Genomic DNA, 19,805 nt, shown 5'->3' with positions numbered 1-19,805 from the left:
GCTGCAGCCACCTCCAAGCCAACGTAATCTCTCATCTTCCAAGTCTACCTGTGTCCACAGACCAGTATTCTTCCACACTTCTCCTTGCAGGCCTCGTGTATACGCCCTTGCATACATCCTCTGCACGTCCCTACGCATCGATGATTACAATTGAGTAAGACACCACATGGCATCTGGCATCGGGAGAGCAGTTCTTGAGAATCTGGAGTCAACACTAGGACAGAACACAACCCAGCTTAGAGACAGTTCGCTGCCAAGTAAAGAAATGTACAGCAAACTCCCCTTTTAGGTTTCCAGGGAAGTGCTACTTTTCAACACTGAACCACCCATAGTATTATTAAATAAAGGAAATTTAACATTCAGATTACTGACCGACTTCGGATCACTGAAAATGAATGCTAATGTGGAGAAAACGTCAAACTGAGGAACATAAAGAGGAGATTCCAATGCATATCATGGAAACATAAATAATCTTCTATCACAAAAATTCAGCTGATGGAAGTTTGCTACAAACAAATATTCTGCATCAGTCCAGTGAAAGAAAATAAATCGCTATATCGGTGAAGTAACAATTCTCCAATCTCGTGGTTTCTGAAATGGTTAAAATATTAAATAACTCAAATGTCAATGGGTGCATAAAACAAGAAGTTTGGTTTCTTCAATGAAATGGAAATTAGAAACAAACATATACACTGTGCCATGTTCGCCGAAAGTCGGAATAGTTTAATCATAACAGACGTCCGTTACTGGTCCAGCACCATAAACAGCAATGTAACAATGGAATATGTCACACCACTCAAAGTAACCAACAGGAGTATTGCTAGGAATGGTGTTTTCTATGAGGTCTGTGTGGATGCAATCTCACCCAACAATAGAAGCAGTGTATTCTGTTTGGCCCGCTACAATGCTATATCAGAGTTTTTGTGCGTGCGTGGGTGGGTCAAAGAGAGAGAAAGTGGAAGGGAGAAAGAGAGTGGGGGGAGAGGGGTAGAGATATAGAGCCAGTTCATGAGCGAGTGCCCACTCGAGTACCCCACAACAGAGTGGGAGTAATTGATAGTGGTCAGACAATTCCTCCAGTTGAAGAAACCCCATTACAAACCACAGAAAAGTCTTAGAACAAAATTATGGTCATGAGCCCTNAAAAAAAAAAAAAAAAAAAAAAAACAAAAAAACCCTGATTTACTGTGATGGTACCATAAAGTATGTCCCAGGATAGAACTACTGACTGCTGACTGCATGAACACTGCAAGAAGAGAAAGAAATTAGTCAGCTGTACTATCAAGTCTGTGGAAAGATAGCCTCCAAAGCAGGGAGCCTTCAATTGGCAAAGACCAGACTCCTTGTGAGTGCCAGGAAGCTAGGAGGGCCTACCTGGTGCCAGGGGTTCAAAGCTGAAAGTATGCAAGGACAGCCATCAGACAGGAGGTTTAACATGACCACAGACGAAGGAATTTTGGCTCTCTGAGGTCAACTCTCATAATACACCCAGGGCCTCTGACAGACCTTGGGATCAATACGAAGGATTATTATTTTAATAAGATAATTGAGGGCAATCAGAAATCATCCCGGCAGAGATTTGAGTTAAGTGGAACACCAAAAGAGGAAGAAATGCACCTCACAAGCTGGATGGAGGTAAGTGCTCTCACAGATGTGTGGCCACCAACAGCCACATATGGTCGCAGCTTCAGGTAAGCAGCCATGCAGAAAACAGCGGATGGCAGTAATGTTCCAAAACCTGTTGAGACAGCTCTCAGGACCAGAAACAAAAAGGCTGAACATACTGTAGAACCATTAAAATGTATAAAGATTCAACATCCAGCACTCCAAACAGAGAAATGATGAGTACTGGATGAGGAGCCAGATCTGAAAGTCGAGCAAAGTGTCCTGCCGCAGACTGGCACCTGACTGAAGACAAATAGGGGAGGGGGCAGAAACAAATTCCTCCTAATTAATGACAGAGACAAGAGGGTACAAAACACGCAATTTGTTCAAAGTTATGAGAACTTACACGTTTTACACTACAGCAAGGAGATGCATCAGTTCTGGCCAAATCTTGCCTTGCGAAAAGTATGGAATCCAGGTTCCAGAGGGCCAAATATGAGGACAAACAAGCTCTGGGTCAACAATATTATGTGGTGAACCTCACGGTAATTCAAGATCCTATATTTAGGTTAGGAATCATATACTAATGTCTTGTTTCACCTTTGTTCTAGGGATGTGACAATGATAAGGATAATATATGCAAGTGGAAGAAGCCAAAAAGAACTTTTCATTGCTTCAGAAAGCTTTCCTTATGCTTGGACAAAGCAGCACCAACCAAGGAGATGAGGGGTGTTATCAACTACTACAGAAGTGAGACTGTATGTGGTGTCAACATGCACCATACGAGATTGAGGAGCAGTGGTACCAGTCCAAGAGAAGGGAAATTAATGGAAAATTTGGCAAGTTCAAACCTGAATATGCTTAATCATGGTAATCAACTGCTTCTGCTGCATAGAGAGAACGCGTTTATCTCCAAAACAATCAAGATATCCCAAGTGAAATGTATGGTGAGCGGCATATGAAACTGTTACAGCTGTGCCGGGCTTCTCAAATGTTGACCTCAAATAATGCATATTTATTTATTACACACATACACATTTTCTTTTTCTAAATACTAATAAAGCAAATCTTACTTGGAAAAAATCTAAAAATTAAGAAATAATGAAGGTGAACTTCAAATTTACTGCAGCCTTCCAAGATTACTAGATGCCATTAACGAGATGATGCAAATGAGTATTTTATACAATAAATGAATAAAAAAGTAAGTATAGGTATCCCTGTAACAGGCCTTGGAGGCCCATAGGGTTGTGAGATATTGAGGTTCCCACATTTTCCAGACAATCGGCTCACAGATGGCAGTAAGGTTGTCAGCCCTACACACCAGCCGCCCATTACCCCCAAGAATATTCTAAGGATATTCCTGGTACTCATTTCTGCTAAGAGGCTGAGTCGACCCCTGGGCGGGGTGCGGCTGGAAGTATTATGTAAATTGAAAAAAACAAAAAACAAAAAACAATGACCTCATCAGCATTCGATCAGTGCAGCTGGAAGGATTAGGCAAATTGGAAAACAAAGAGAGAGAAAAAGAGAATTACCTCATTGGGATTCGATCCCGCAACCTTCCAGCTTGTAGCATAGTGTCTCAACCAACTACGCTGCCGTTCGCAGCCTAATGGCGGGTGAAACCAAAGCCTCCTATGTGGTGCACTCTATTCAGTCTGAGTGCACGTTATAAGAGCCCAGCTTCGATGAGACCAGTCAGTTTTTAGTGTCACTCTGACTAGAGCAGAAAGAAGCTCACATCCAACAAGGACAGAAGACACTTTACCAAGATCAGCAGTGCAAGTAATTATAAGAGTGAAGAGGAAACGTTTAAAGGATGTTATAAGTTGATAATAATTGTACTTGTGAGTGTAAAAGTGACTGTCCAATAAACATATTCCCCAAATGCGAGACCCACGTTAATTTACTTGTCATGTTAGCAGGGAAACATGGGGCAATATCCACCAAATGTGGAACAAAATATATTGTGGTGTATCTGCTCTATGCGGGAACTGTTGAGTCACAGAGGCCTCAGGGCATGAGCGCAATGGGAGAGTTGCAGATTGTATCAGCGCGTTGCTAGGTGACAGCTCTATGAACGCTGGGATTGAGCAACAGTAAGTATGGGTCACGTGACCTCTGCGTCCCGCGAGTGACGTCACACACCCACCGAACACATTGCTACGCAACGGTAAACAACCCCTCCATGTTAGGCTGTAACATCACGCAACAGTGGAGTCTGTGCCGCGACCATTGCTATGCAATCCCTCGGTAAACACGTTCCAACAATATAGGCTGTTTTTGCATGGTTAGTGCAGAAGCTATATAACGACAGTTACATACAAAACAAATGTCAGTATTTGGGAGTATTCGAGAGTGTTTGAGTGTGTTTAAGTAACAGCAACGGGAAGTTCGTATAAGACCTGTTAAGATTTAAAGGGTGATTGAAGATCTTAATTATGTGTAATATTTGTAGTGACTTGAGTGATGTGGACTAGCCTGCAACATCTTGAAAAGAATGGCTAATTTGGCCACCACAGACTGAGTATGAAAACTTTATGAAAACACCAGAAACACTGGAAATCCATATCTTGGCAAAAATGTGTGCTGGATTTCCCACAGGAACTTTCTAAAATATTTAGGCAAATGGGAGCTGAACAGGTACTAGCTGAAACTAGTAACAGGGCCATCAGCAGGACACTAGCACACGCAGCAGAACACGTTCAAACTGGGACCTACAAAAAGTGTCACAATAGAGGAGGAGCAGCTTTGTACATCCTGGGTGACTGTGAGGTTACAGCTGAATAAAGACTTTGTTGCCTGGGAACCCAGGCCATGGCACCAAGTAACCATTCCAATGACCCATTAAGCACAGGACTCTGCCCCATTTGAATCACAGGAGCAGAAGAGAATGCACAGCAGATCAAGAGCAATCATGGTACATGGGTCAGTTTAGGTAACCCACTTAAAAACTGTCACTGTTAATCTGAGAGCTAACTGAAGCATGGTACCCCACCACTCTGATCTACATTCTGCAAAAAATATTACCTTAACAAAAGTTGTATATTTTTTGTGCATAATTTCATGCCCCAACATTAACGGTTCTAGTGCCATTGTTACCTTACTAGTACATATATATCCACCACATCACTGATGACTGCAGGTGATTACATAAGCCTGGTGCTTTTCCTTAAGAAAGGGATACTAAAAAGTTCTGATGATACCGAGCTGCAACGTGGACATCAAAGAACACTCAAATATCTGACTTTATTCAATACAGTATAAAATATAAATATAGACATCTGAAGAGCAAACATACTCAATAAAATCTGTAATACTCACATTCCTTTTGCATGTGGCAGGGAATATACACCAGATGTCCACACAAAGGTCGCACTGCACTGGGAATCAACTCCAGACATTTCTTGGTGCATGCATCAGAACAAACAGCAGTGCACTTGTGGCCACAAGGCAAGGTCCTCTTGCAAGGACTCTTGCACTGATCTGGATCTGGCTGTTCACAGCACTTCACTTGAAGAGGATGTCCACAACTCACTAGCTGCTTTATAACCTAAAGCAGATATTCATCCAACGTAAACCTAGATATTACAAGCTTTCATACAGGTTGAAAAAATATTTCTATTAAATATGTAGACAGAGTCCACAGAGTTGCAGACTTTATGACAAATGCTTATTATTTCTCTAAAACTTTCGATTTTCTTAGTGCACAATTTAAAAAAGTTCCATGCGTATCTGTAAGCCTAACTGACAATTTCATGCCTTACAAATCTTGTAATAAGAGACCTGAAATTTCCCAGTGCTACAGGGCAGCTACCACATTTTAACTTGGAAGTAATTGCATTAATACTGCCAACAGTAAATGCTCAATCAGCTCATCCACATACCAGTGATATTAAACGAGGGTAGTGCAAAGCCCGGAGAAGTTAGGATGTGTGTTCCTACAACAAAACAGTCCACTTTTTTTATGTGACAGACTTTTCCTAAACCAAAAATATTATTCTCTGGCATCTGGATAATTGAAAATCTGCAGCAATAAGAGTCACAGTATCTGTAGACAGAGATATTGTAACTAAAAATTAATACTTAGAAAAAAGAAATCCCCCTTTGTTAGGATCAGGAACTACACAAATCAGGTCAATGCAAACAAATCAAAGTCATCCTCAATAAAACAATTTTAGACATCCCAGGAAGAAACTAGTCATGGACAGTGGAAACGCCTAGCCATGTTTCTAGCTGTTTCAAGTATGTCCTAGGAAGGAGTCAGTCAAGGACAGTGCTAACACAATGCAATGATTAACAATTACTTCCTGTAGTGCACTGATTATGTTCTCAGAGAAAGGTCGGTGAAGAATATTCCTATCAGATTGGATTCTCAATGCAGTAAATCTACTAATGCTTCGGTTATGTCCTGAGGAAAGTACAGTCAAGAACACGTCAAACAGAATGGATTCTCAACGTAGCACTTCCAGCAATGCTTTAAGATTATGTCCTTGAAAAGCAACACTCAACGGCACTGGTAAGGGAACAGTGTCTCTCATTGTACTACCACACACCAATGAAGTGACAGGCAAGAACAGAGACTGGGTGAGATAAGTGTGTACCAAAATAAACTGAACAGGGTTCTTCTGGACATATAAGTGACTAGTTCAAAGCTTTCGAGAACTTAAATATCTTATAGCAAAGAATCAAACAGCTTGTATGTTACACTCCTTTCTTATGGCTGAAATACAAATATTTTCCTGCAGTGCATTCCGTTTGGTGTTAATGGACATGAAATAACTGCCAGATTAACACTGATGGGAACATCAGTAATTCAGCTTCATGTTAAAATAAAACTTAATTAGCTCTATTAATGGTATGGCGATGAACAGAGTGGACAAACACATCACAGCAAAGAAGAAGTAAGATGTCCAGAAACGCTGAAGCAAAAGCAGGCTAGGCATTGACAGCAGCAGTTGCACATTCTGCATCACAAATGCATAACTTCATGTCTGCTCAGAAAGAAATTTTTGATAGCCTCTTCTACTAATAACACGATCAGAACATCGAAATCAATTCAGAGCACACAGAACCAGTCAAGCAACATAACTTCCAAAACCGCGTATGGTAATGTGATATTCACGCTGAGAGTAGAAAAGTTACGATCTCTTTATGTGTGTTTTTATGTTTATTTTCTAATGTGTCTTTTGCGCTGATGCTGTTACCTTAAGTGTATGGCAGTCACTGTTTGCAGAACTCTTCTACTCACCTGTACTTGGCAATTTCCACAACGGGCAGAACAAACATTGCGACATGGATGTTCACACGGCAGCATCTTACTGCACTTTCTCATGCAACAATATGTTTCAGGATCCATATAGCATAACATACGTTCAGTGTGCCCACAGTCAGGCAGTATCTTTTCAACTAGAACGCTGCAATCACCACATTCCTCATAACACAGCTTCGGACATGTGTGGTCCTCCCTGCAGTTGGCATTCTTTCTGGTGCATGGCTTGTGACACTGGTACTAGAGAGAGAAATTTTTAATATATAACATAAATTAATGTTTAATGTTTAAGTGATGGAACTTCAATTGTCTGTCTTCAGTGTGACGAACAATGTCAGAGAACAATATTACAAATGACAAAACAATTCCATCCAGTGTGACTGTTGAAGCTTTTACTACTTGTATTGATGTTCCCTCCGATGATGGTCAATAGGGACCGAAACATGTTAGGGTGCTAAGAAGTGAAGTAGTAAAAGCTTCAACAGTCACAGTGGATGGAATTGTTTTATCATTTGTAATACTGTTAGTGTGTGAGACCAGAATGAAACAAATCAAATGTCAAAGAAGTCAATTCATATAATCTTCCTACTTCACTTTCCAACAGACCAGCAACTACAGACAAGACGCACTATTTCATGCTTCATATTAAGTCTATGTTCTCCTGTTTCTTTGTCATAATAAGGACTTTACATTTGGCTGGTTTAATCTTCATCCATCACACTAGCTATAGTATAAAATGACTCGCAGCACTGTCCAGTGTGATTGAGTTATAAAAGTTGTATTTCAATATTTCATTTTTTCAACTTGTTTCAGTCGGTTTAACCATCTTCTGAAGGACACAGTCAACATTTTGGAAACCACTATTACAATGTCATTAATATATAAAAGTTATACCTTGTGACTACTTTAAGTACATGAAGTGGTTGGAACATTTTTAAGTTATCATAACTAAATTATTTACACAGTCAAGTACTTAAAAGTAAAGTTATAAAAACTTTTTGTTAAAACTAGAGCCAATGGTCTGTGCCTTGCAATTTCTACTCACTAAAGGAAGAAGACTGTGTCTGCAGAACAGGAAGTAGCAATTATAGTACGGGTATTATGTGGAGTTCCTATAAACCTAATTTTATGTGACAGTGAGTTTTTTATTTTAGTCCTGCATTTAGTGTTGTGGTCCCATTGTGCAGAGCACTTTGTGTTGTTGTAGTAGTCTAAGGTATATAGTGTCGCATATTTATACCCCTTGTGTGTTGTGCAGTATGTGTGGGCGTGAACCAATGTTTACTATGATGTCTGACATATGTTCTGATTACGGCTCTCCTTATTATGTTTTTGCTCTTCTATTAGTTTCTTAACTATATCAAAGTGATAAATGTGGAAGTTTTCTTTTTTGATCATTAGGTCCCCTTTTTTTTTTTTAGCATATTGCACCATTTCCATGATTGCTATCATAGGTCCGTATTGGTGTTGTTTATTTAGTATATGGTGGGCTACTTCAAAACAACTGAGTGGATAAATGCACTTTAAAAGAAATCATGTCCATATTTAAGATGATCATGAATCAAAACTATTTTCAGTAAGACGACAAATATCACAAACCAAAAACTGGTGTAGCCATGGGTTCACCCATATCAAGTACTATGGCTCAAATTTTTCTATAAGATCTAGAACAAAATATAATAAAACATTTGTTGGAAGATGGAAAATCATATATTATTATAACAGATATGTAGATGACATCTTCATAATATATAATCAGACAAAAATGCACCCCCCCCAAAGCCTATCAGAACAATTTAATGCGCAGCATAAAGACTTTACAATTCACAATAAATGGGGATTTGAACAACGAAATAGCTTACCTAAACTTAAACCTAACTAGTAAACAAGGACATTTAGAAATATAAATATACAGAAAACCTACAGCAAAAGACAGCACAATAAATAATAATTTATGCCATCCCAAAGAGCAAAAATTAGCAGCATATAAAAATTTGACACACAAACTCCTCACCTTACCCTTTAAAGAAAATAACAAAAACAAGGAACTATGGAAGAATAATTTGGAAAACAGAACCAAAGAAAAAAGATGGATATCCTTCACTTACACAGGAAATTACATAAGGAAAGTTATGAAACTCATCAAAACACCAACATAAAGATAAAGATAGCATATAAAACAACTTCCACCATGGGCAAACTACTAAAGGAGAAGCAAAAACGAACTCTTATGAGCAAAGTGGACTTTATAATTAACATGCCAAGCTGCCATAAAGTGTACACTGACCAAACCGGCAGGAATTTAACGAGATACAAAGCACATACATTTTTAAAAAGATGAGTCAGCATTTGCCCACATACTGCATGACACACAAGGGGTATAAATATGCGACACTATATACCTTAGACTAGTACAACAACACAAAGTGCTCTGCACAATGGGACCAAAACACTAAATGCAGAACTAAAATAAAACACTCACTGTCACATAAAATTAGGTTTATAAACTCCGCATAATACCCATACCATAATTGCTACTTCCTGTTCTGCAGACATCGAAACCACGTCATGATAGACAGTCTTCTTCCTTTAGTGAGAAGAAATTGCAAGGCACAGACCATTGGCTCTAGTTTTAACAAAAAGTTTTTATAACTTTACTTTTAAATACTTGACTGTGTAAATAATTTAGTTATGATAACTTATAAATATCAATGACATTGTAATAGTGGTTTCCAGAATGTTGATCGTGTCATTTCAGAAGATGGTTAAACTGACTGAAACAAGTTAAGGAAAATGACATATTGAAATACAACTTTTATAACTCAATCACACTGGACAGTGCTATGAATCATTTTATATTAAGGACTTTACATCTTTTAACTTAAACATGAAGCACAAACCCAGAAAAATTTTCAACTCCATTCACCAATCAAGAAACATAATATACAAGGAAATGCAAGGAAACATCTAACAAGATGTTTAGAGGTCATCACATGATGTACACTGCTCAGTGGTTAAAACTTGGAGGTAGTAACATGCTCAAAGTTAGATCCAATTCTGCAAACTTTCTCCTACCACACATAACCCTGCACACAAAAACCACACTATCAGCTAGCCAAGGGCAGAAAGTCAGTCCAGCTACCACCATTCATTCATTTATTGTATATTCCATAAATCCATATACATAGATATAGAACCAGTCACATAGTTAATATAGTACAGTACAATTATAAATATATATGTACAGCTTATAATCATTATGATAGATTAAAAAAAACAGTCTTACAGTCTTACATCACTATACATAAAATTATGCAACATTAAAATTGTTTATGCTATTATCCTTATTTCTAGGCAAATTTGTTACTAAAGAATTCATCACATGTATAAAAAGAGTTTTGCAATAAAAATGTTGTCAACTGAATTTTAAAATTTTTCAAGTCATTAGACATAGATTTGATTTTTGGTGGCAAATGATTAAAGATCTTTACCCCCATGTAACATATTCCTTTTTGGAATTGTGTTAGACTAGTTTGCGGATAATGCAGATCACAGATAGATCTGGTACTACAATTATGCATTTGTGAGTTGAATGTGAATAATTCCTTATTTACTATAACAAACAGGGAAATCGACAATATATATTGAGCTTGTAGGGGGAGGATATCCAATTCCTGAAACAAATTACGACACGATGTTCTCTTTGTTGTGTTTGTTATAATCCTAAGTATCCTTTTCTGCATCCTAAACACTTTTATACTATGCGGGGAGTTACCCCAGAATATTAATCCATACGTTATTATAGAATGTACATATGAAAAATACATCATTTTTAATGTCTCCAGTGGTAAAAAGGATTTAACTGATTGGACTGCAACACAGGATCTGTTTAACTTATCAATTACTGCATCAATATGACTTTCCCATTTTAAAAAATTTTCAATTTTTAATCCCAGAAACGATATATTAGAAATACTTGGAATCTGATTGTTTAAATAACTAACTTGAACTAACTTTTACTGTTTTCAGTTCTAAACTGTAGAAAATAAGTTTTTTCATAATTTATTACTAGCTCATTTTTCCTAAACCATTCATTTATCATCTCAAATAATTTATTTGTTCTAATTTTAAATTTTGCAGGATCCTTATCAAAGATAAGGATACTTGTATCGTCTGCAAATAATATTGGTTTGGATAGGTCAGATATAATTTTTGGTAAGTCATTTACATATAGTAAAAAGAGCACTGGGCCTAATACAGAGCCCTGAGGCACTCTGCACTGTATTTCTTTCCATTCAGAACAACATTTACTCCCATTTTCATACAAAATTACTCTCTTGTATCTTCCTCTCAAATAGGATAGTTTCTGAGCAGCTCCTTCAATTCCATAAAATTCCATTTTTGATAGCAATATATCATGATTTACTCGGTCAAAAGCCTTACTCAGATCACAAAAAATTCCACCCGCTATATATTTGTTGTTTAAAGCCCTATAAATATTCTCCATTAGATTATAAGTAGAGTGCTGGTATGCACTGCAACATATTTCATTTATGTTTGTTTCTGCACACACATAATATAATCTGACAAAATCTTGTAACATAACATTCCATTGCATTCCATGGATCCAAAGTTAGTCAAAATAACTGCAGGATGTGGAATATGTCATATAAATACAAAACATATGTACAGTCCCAATGGAGTTCTCACACAAGTGAAACCAAGAATAGACAGTGACTACACACAAGGCTATTTAAAGATATGTAACTTATTCTCTAGACAATAGGTATTCATCAACAGAGTAGAATGAATTTGTTTTTAAGTATTGTTTCAGTATAATTTTAAATCATGCCTTTTCATTCATAAGACCTTTGAGATCAGATGGCAGGTTATTAAAAATATTGATCCCAGCATAATATGCGCTTTTCTGAAAGCATGAGGGGTTAGCAATTGGTTTATGAAGACAGTGTTTGTGTCTTGTGTTAACACTGTGTACATGCGCATTTGTCTGAAAATGTTCTTCGTTATTTGTAATGAAGTTTATTTAAATATATATATATATATATTAATTAATAAAGGAAAATGTTCATTATTTGTAATGAAGTTTATTAATGAATAAACTTCATTACAAATAACGAAGAACATTTTCAGACAAATGCGGATGTACACAGTGTTAACACACGACACATTATATATATGAATATGAATATATATGAATATATTGTAACGTGTTGGGTTACTGAATACGCCGTAGAGATAGTTAATTGGTTTATTTAACAACCTACAAATCACGGCTACAATTAATTATAACACAGTTGCGGGTTTCCACACTTTACAAACCTTACAACCACAGTCTTCACGTACTAATAACGCGGGAGCTATACAAATCTCCCTGAATTACACACTCCAAATATAACTGTACTACAGCACTCACTAAGTCTCGAAAGCACACAATAAGTCTTCCGCTCGCTGACTTCTTAGTTATCGCACACTCGCAGGCTGCTACCATGAGAACTGTTGATAACACACTGACACTCGCTTGCTGCTCAGCCGGCTTTTATTCCGTTCGCTGTTGCTAGGGTCGCCCGCCACGTCACAGTAGGAAGCAGTGCCGTGTCACCGTGTTTGCGTATAGCCTAGCAACGCTGTTACCTCGCGCCGTGTTACGCCACTGCGGAGGGGGGGAGGGAGCGCTACGTTACCACCACATGCCGCTGGGGAGGTAGGGGTCCTCCAGTGCGCAACATGTCACAATATATATTCATTCATATATATATATATATATTCACAAGGAAAAGTTAAGATCTGTAGTCTCTTAAATGGATCTCTACAGGAACTATGGGATTTGACACCCATCATGATTCTAACAATTTTCTTTTGCAATGTAAATACCTTTTTACTGTCTGATGAATTACCTCAGAAAATTATTCCATACTTCATTGAAGAGTGAAAGTAAGCAAAATAGATTGATTTGAGAGTATCAGTGTTACTAATATGTAACCTGTACAAAACGTTCAATACCTGCCTTTAAAACTTATCTTCTTGGGTGGACTATCTTCTTGTGCATGGCACATTTCAAACAGGATATAAGTACATTAATATTTTAAATTTATGTGCATTACAAAAACCATGAGTAGACTGACCAGTCCCAACTATACAAGCAATTAAGAGCAATTTCATACATATATTGTGACTGGCTGAAGGCCAGAATAGTGGAGCCAGATGATATGGACGCTGCTACACAATGGTATGGTAAACACCTCTCCGTGGCAATGACTGCACACACGATGACAGAGGAACTGATCCATTCCTAAGAAATGTGATGTTTTCCATGCAGTCCATGCATGTAGTTACGAGTTATAAGAGTTCAGTAAATCCAATTACCAATCCAAACCCCATGTCTAGTCACTAACATGTGATAACATATTAGCCTGATGATGGCCCTACAAAGCTGAAACACACAGCTCAGTATAATATGATACTGTATATGTTTATGTGCTTTGATGTGTCTGTGGGCATGCATGAATAAAAATGTGTATGCACACATGCATATGCATGCACACACAGGCTGAAAAACACAACTACGTCACTCATGGAGCCGAGAACTTCTTTAGAAGCCGCCAATTGTGTAACTACTCAACAATTTCCCAGCATTTTATGGAACCTACAGGTTCATTCCCATGTTCACAACAGCCCTCCACTGGTCCCTATACCAAGCCAGATCAATCCAATCCATCCCCCCCTCTCTCTCTCTAAGATCCGCCTTAATATTTTCCACCCACCTATGCCTTGGTCTTCCCAGTGGTCTCTTTCCTTCTGTCTTCCCACCAATATCCTATATGCGTTCCTCTTCTCAGCCTTCTGTGCTACATGCCCTGTTCACCTCATCTTCCTTAACTTCATCATTCTAATTACAAGTGGAGAATACTACAGTTTATGGAGCTCCTTATTGTGCAGTTTTCTCCACTCTCCTGTCACTTCATATCTCCTGAGTCCAAATATTCTCCTCAGCACCCTGTTCTCAAACACCCTCAGTCTATGTTCCTCCCTTAAAGTCAGAGACCAAGTTTCACATCCATACAGAGCCACAGGCAAAATTATAGTTTTATATATTCTAATTCTTATGTTGTTAGGCAGCAGATGAGAAATCAAAAGGTTCTGGACTGAATGGTAGCAAGCATTACCCAAGTTCAATCTCCTCTCAATTTCCTCCTAATTTAGGTTGTTACGTGTTATCGTCGTTCCCAAATATCTGAACTGTGCCGCACTTTCAAAACATCTGTTTCCTATCTTTATGTCATGATTTTGCCATGCATTTTGGTGACTAGACAGCAACATATACTTAGTTTTCTCTGTGTTTACTTCTACCCCCTTACTTGCGTCAGTTAAAGTTGGTGTCTTTTTCTTTATGGTATCTACATTATCACCCAGTAGATTCACATCAGCATAGGGCAACAGCCGATGTGTCTCATTTAATTTCAGTCCCACCTAGTTTTTTTCGACCTTCTTAATGGCATATTCTACAGCGAAGTTGAAAAGCAGTGGCAATAAAGCATCTCTTTGTTTTAGACCATTCTGGATAGGAAAATTACCACACAAATGTTTACCCATACAGACTTCACTATACATATCATTTAAGCGGCCTCCGTAGTCTAGAGGTAACGTTCCCACCTCATGACTCGTAGTACGTGGGTTCAAATACCCGGTGGAGGTCGTCAAATTTTTAAGGGTGGAAAAATTCAGGGAACAAAGTCCTCCGGGAGGGACTTTAAGCCGTGGGTCCCGTGTCGTAGCTTTACAGCATGTAAAAGAACCTCATATCTCCGAAGGAGGTCACTGAGCCAAATTACGGACGTTTCCCGCCCTTCAGCAGTCTATAATACCTCTGGTAGATGGGGGAAGCATTATAGATACCTCTAAGTTAGTAGAGCCGGTCTCGCTGGCTGGGCGGGACTGATGGTAAGCACCAGTACCGGTAGGATATAGAGACTGGTAGAAATCATAGATGGAAGCACACTGGACCAATACTGGTCTAAGCGCATAGGGAAACCCACCCTCTCCAATAACTAACTACATATCATTTAAACACATTTTAATCAGCTTAACTAGTTTCATGGGTATCCCAAACTCTATCAGAATATCGTACAATACTTCCTTCCCCAATGAATCATAGACTTTCTTGAAGTCTATGAATAGCTGATGTACTGCCTCATTGTACTCCCACTTTTCTCCACTAACTGCCAAATGCAAAATATCTGATAAGTAGTTCATCTGTTATGTTATGTCAAAACCCACATTGATGATCCCCAATAATTTCATCTATGTATGGACTTAATCTTGAGAGAAGAATATTGGATAAAATTTTGTATGAAGTTGATAGCAGTTATAACCCCCATTAATTACTACAGTCAGTTTTATCACCCTTCTTGTGAACTAGTACCATAGTAGACTCCTTCCACTGATCAGGCAACTTTTCCTTATGACAAAGAGCAGTAATTAGCAAATAAAAGTAATATTTTGCCTCCTGTTTGAATAAGTTCTCCCAGAATTTGATCACTATGTGGCGATTTACATCCTTCCAATTTTGCAATAGTACTTTCAGCCTCAAAAGGCTAGGATCAGATACTAATGGCTCAGCTGCATGTATTTCTATCTGCTAATATCACTGACTTTATGTAAATTCAATAACTGAGAGAATTAGTTCTTCCACCTATTAAAAATGCAGATCACGATTCTCATTCTTCACTAAGTTACTTCTTGGTTAGTAACCCCTCTTAAAGTCATTTATTCCTCTATACAGGTCTCTAATGTTCTTGTTCTTACTGTTCATTAAAAGCTCATCAATTCTGTCTTTCAGATATTCCCTCTTTTTATTGTTTTCTTGGGTCCAATAATTTTGAGCATCCTTCATCAAATCATGGCTTATACTCTCTTTGGCAGAAACTTTGATATTCTCTCTATTAGTTTCCCAAGCTGTATTAACATCCACCCCATTGTCTAAGTTTTCCAGAGATGTGAACCTATTTGAGATTTCAACACAATACTGCTCTTTACCCTCTACCTCAACCAATTTCATGAGATTGAACCTCTCCATATGAACTCTTTGCATTGTTTGTTTGTTCACTGTCAGTCTTTCCCTAACCTCTGACAACACCAGGTGGTGGTCAGTATCACAATCTGCTGTCCTGAATGATCGGACATCAGGTATACTCGAATGCCGTCTCCTAGCTATCAAAATATGGTCAATCTGATGGTGTGTCTTCCCCTGAGGAGATGTCCAAGTAAATTTATGGATATTACGATGTGGGAACATTGTACATTTGACAGTAAGATATTTTCATGCGGCAAAGTTTACTATTCTAACTCCATTATGATTACTAATTTTGTGCAAACTCTCATTCCCAATCGTTGGTTTCAAAATACTGTGATATGTATAATGGTTGCTGGGCAACAGGAGGTAGAATGAGTTACCACGAAGACAGACCCTTGATAAACGGTCAGTTTCCAAGTTGCTCAACAGTAAGGAAAGCAGTGTTTCTCTGTGCTGTGCTGAGTAGAGCCGAGCTGAGCTGAAGTGAGTTGATCGCTACACAGCAATAAACACTATTGGCAGCATTGCCCAGCAACGCCTGTAAACACAACGTTATGCAACAGTGGTAGCTATCACTTCTGATACCAAATTATCACATGTTGGGTATGTGTCACGTGACAAATAACTTCATGCCGTCTTGGATCTTAGCGAATTTATTGCCCATTTGCTCTTACACTTACACAATTCACAATTATTGCCATCTGCAGTATCACAACTACTTCTCCTACTGTAGTCACTTCCATTCACACAACACAACTCAAGAACAACTCATAGCTGTGGACTTCAACTCATACTGAATACTGCCGTACTCAATAATCTTAACTCTCTGTCTAGTAACTGGTTCAACACTGACTAATACTCCTCATTATGTAGCTTCTGCACTGACAACACAGAAAACAGTTACGTGATAGCTACTACTGTTGCGTAACATCATGTTTACAGGCGCTGCTGGGCAACACTGCCGAGTTGTTTATTGCTGCGTAGCAACCTGCGTGCTTCAGCTCACCTCGGCTCACTTCGGCTCTACTTGGCACGGCATGGAGAAACACAGCTTTCCTTACCGTTGCATAACTTGGCAACCGACTGTTTATCAAGGGTCTGTCTTTGTGGTAACTCGTTCTACCTCCCGCTGCCCAGCAACGGCTAGACATGTCACACTATCTTTTCTACCTACTTTACATTTAAATCTCCTAACAAAATTTTCATAGGATACTTCGGGAAAATATCAAATACATGTTCTAGTTCTACATAGAACCTGTCCTTTATATCATAATTTTTATCTTCTGTTGGGGCATGAACATTCAGACTGATGATATCACACCAGTGACCTCTCAGTATTATGTATGACATCCCATCAATAATGAACTCCACCCTCTTAACTGCTGATACGATTCTCTTATGTGCGAGAAAACCTGTATCTAATTCATGATTTTCAGTCCCCTTTCCATAGAAAAATGTATATTCGCCTGCTGGTTCAGTGCCGCCTCCATCCCATCTGACCTCCTGTACTCCCACTAAATGAGAAACACAACACAACACTCAAATATAAACTTGTAGATATGAATACTCACTTGGAGATGATCAGGGTCATCCTTTTTGTGGCATCTTAATGTACAACTGTGACCACATGGTAGACGGTCTTCACAAGGATATGAACAGCGAATGAGGTCTGTGTCCATGTGACATGGCTTCCTCACTTTGTGCCCACAATCAATCAATTCACACTCCACTTTCACTGGACACTTGTATTCCTCAGCATCAATATAACAGTGCAGATCCATTGTGTGTCCACAGCGTAATGTTCTTGGTACAGGAGTTTTGCAGTTCCCACATTTTTCAGAACATAATTTTCTGCACTTATGCTGTAGTTTACAATTCTCTGGTATCCTAGACAGAAAGCAAACTATGGCAATCACCCATTCATGTATCACTGGAATAAATTAATAAATAGGAACACATGAGGAAAAGCATGGATGTTCAGTTCAGTCGAATCATTGACGTACCTTCACTTCTGCTATAACACAACACTTGTTGTCGAAAAACCCTGTGTCACCGAAAAACTGTAATGAAAACAGTTAAAACTTCTCTCCTCACACCACACATAAATATCCTCTTTTCTCCAGTCAAAACATACTTGATCAAATCACATAAAAAATGGACTCATGTTATGAAGGAAGTGTTCCCTAATAATCATGTTATACCATAACTCACTATATGAAGTATACAAATTACACTGGTAGGTGTGAAAGAAAAAATCCCATTCCTTGTGTCCATTGTTGTGATTAAGTGGCCATAAAACTGCAATGAATGAGTAAAAAAAACTATGTTGATGGAAAAATACAGAAAAGTCTGATACACAGTTCAAACTGGTAATCTCCCAGAATGCAAGAGTTTCTGCAGGACACTGCTTTGCTCAATGTAACCCTGGACAGTGGAGCAAGCTACCCTGCAGCACATTTCCAGAAGAACTGAATTCCCTTACTTTGCGCTCTCCATACCTCACATTGCCATATTTCTCCTTATGGACACCTCTGAACATAAACATTTTCGTAATCAGTACCAACAGGAATTCAACAGCCTACAGCAAAACATCACATACACAGTGTGTCCAGGTTCTGTTCATGACTGTGTTCATTAAAAATACAAGACGTGAATTATTTTCAAAATTTCACTCTTTTTATTCAGAACTAGCTGTACCTGGCCACGTGTTGCTGTGGCTCAGTTTTCTGAAAAATAAGGAGAACAGTGTTGTGCCGTGAAGGCCGACTCCTGGTAATATGTTAAAAGAGTATTTAACTTTTTGTATTTTAGGGAAAAATGTTGGTTAGGATAGAATCAGTTTTGGGAAATACTTGTAAGACGTACGAAAGAGGATGTAAGAAGGGTTAAGAAACTTCAAGGAATTTCTGCGTATGGAGTTAGATGGCCATTAGCCTTTGACGCGTCGATGTCTTGTCAGCAGAATGACGTTGAATGTATATCGAACTGCTAACTACAGAATTTACACTTGAGTGAAGGGAGGGACGTTTGCAGGCAAAAGTGTTAGCCAAATGGTCTAGCAGTAGAAGGGGTGTGTCCACCCTAAGGATCCCAGCCAACCACTTGGGACAAGACGTCATTATAGGCGGGCTTAGGCCCCCCCCCCCATGAAAGTAATGAGTTAGCATGAATAAAGGTATATAACCCGGAGAGCAAATTATTAGGGGGATTATTCAAACAGTAATTTTGGCCCATTTGCGGCCGAAGGCCACGCCAGAATGGGCACCGACTAGACAGCAGGCAACACCATCCGTCTGCAGACTCAACCCAAGTAAGTGGAACTACTCTTATCGCCATGCTTAATAATTGTGATATTATTAAAGTGTAACTCCTCCAATGGGACATGAGTTAGGAACAATACAAGTGTACAGGGCGTAAGAGTGATCCAACGGAGTGATGCAGAGGTAGACAGGCATAATGTAGAGACTGCAGAGGGTGTGTCTAGCGGCAGGGATGTGTATATATATATATACAGTGGTTGAGTAGAACAGGAGAAAGAGGAGACTAGCGACCCGCAACTGGGTGAAAAGAGAAAGATGAGGTCCAAGAATCGTCTAAGAAAGTGTAATGGCAATCCGACACCAGTAGGCTCTATAATTGTGATATTACTAAAATGTATATAACTGTATATTGATTGTTTATACTAATATAGGGAAGCATAGGGTGAGAGAGTGGGTTTCTGTTAATGTGAATTCCTCCCTTACCACATTTCGCACCCGCGCCCTCCTGACAAGCCCTCTGAACAGTGTGCTCCTAGCCAATGAAGCAATGATGGAGGAAGTAATTTAGCAGTTTCCT

At 38.7% G+C, this 19,805-nt stretch overlaps 1 protein-coding gene across 1 annotated transcript in view; it reads right to left on the bottom strand.

The window, feature by feature from the left end:
* The window catches only part of LOC111861610 (NFX1-type zinc finger-containing protein 1), a 76,246-nt gene that overhangs the window by 16,587 nt on the left and 39,854 nt on the right, over positions 1–19,805 (bottom strand). The window contains exons 8-11 of the mRNA XM_033750390.1: positions 17,540–17,855; positions 6,857–7,117; positions 4,930–5,158; positions 49–214 (exon numbers count right to left, since the gene is read on the bottom strand). Coding sequence (XP_033606281.1) covers positions 49–214; positions 4,930–5,158; positions 6,857–7,117; positions 17,540–17,855 — 972 coding nt within the window. The remainder of the gene's footprint in view (positions 1–48; positions 215–4,929; positions 5,159–6,856; positions 7,118–17,539; positions 17,856–19,805) is intronic.

Source organism: Cryptotermes secundus, unplaced genomic scaffold, assembly GCF_002891405.2.
Source record: "Cryptotermes secundus unplaced genomic scaffold, Csec_1.0 scaffold4367, whole genome shotgun sequence".
NCBI lineage: Eukaryota > Metazoa > Arthropoda > Insecta > Blattodea > Kalotermitidae > Cryptotermes > Cryptotermes secundus.
Note: the sequence above shows the minus strand (reverse complement) of the source record. Positions and strands in the feature narration are given on the sequence as shown.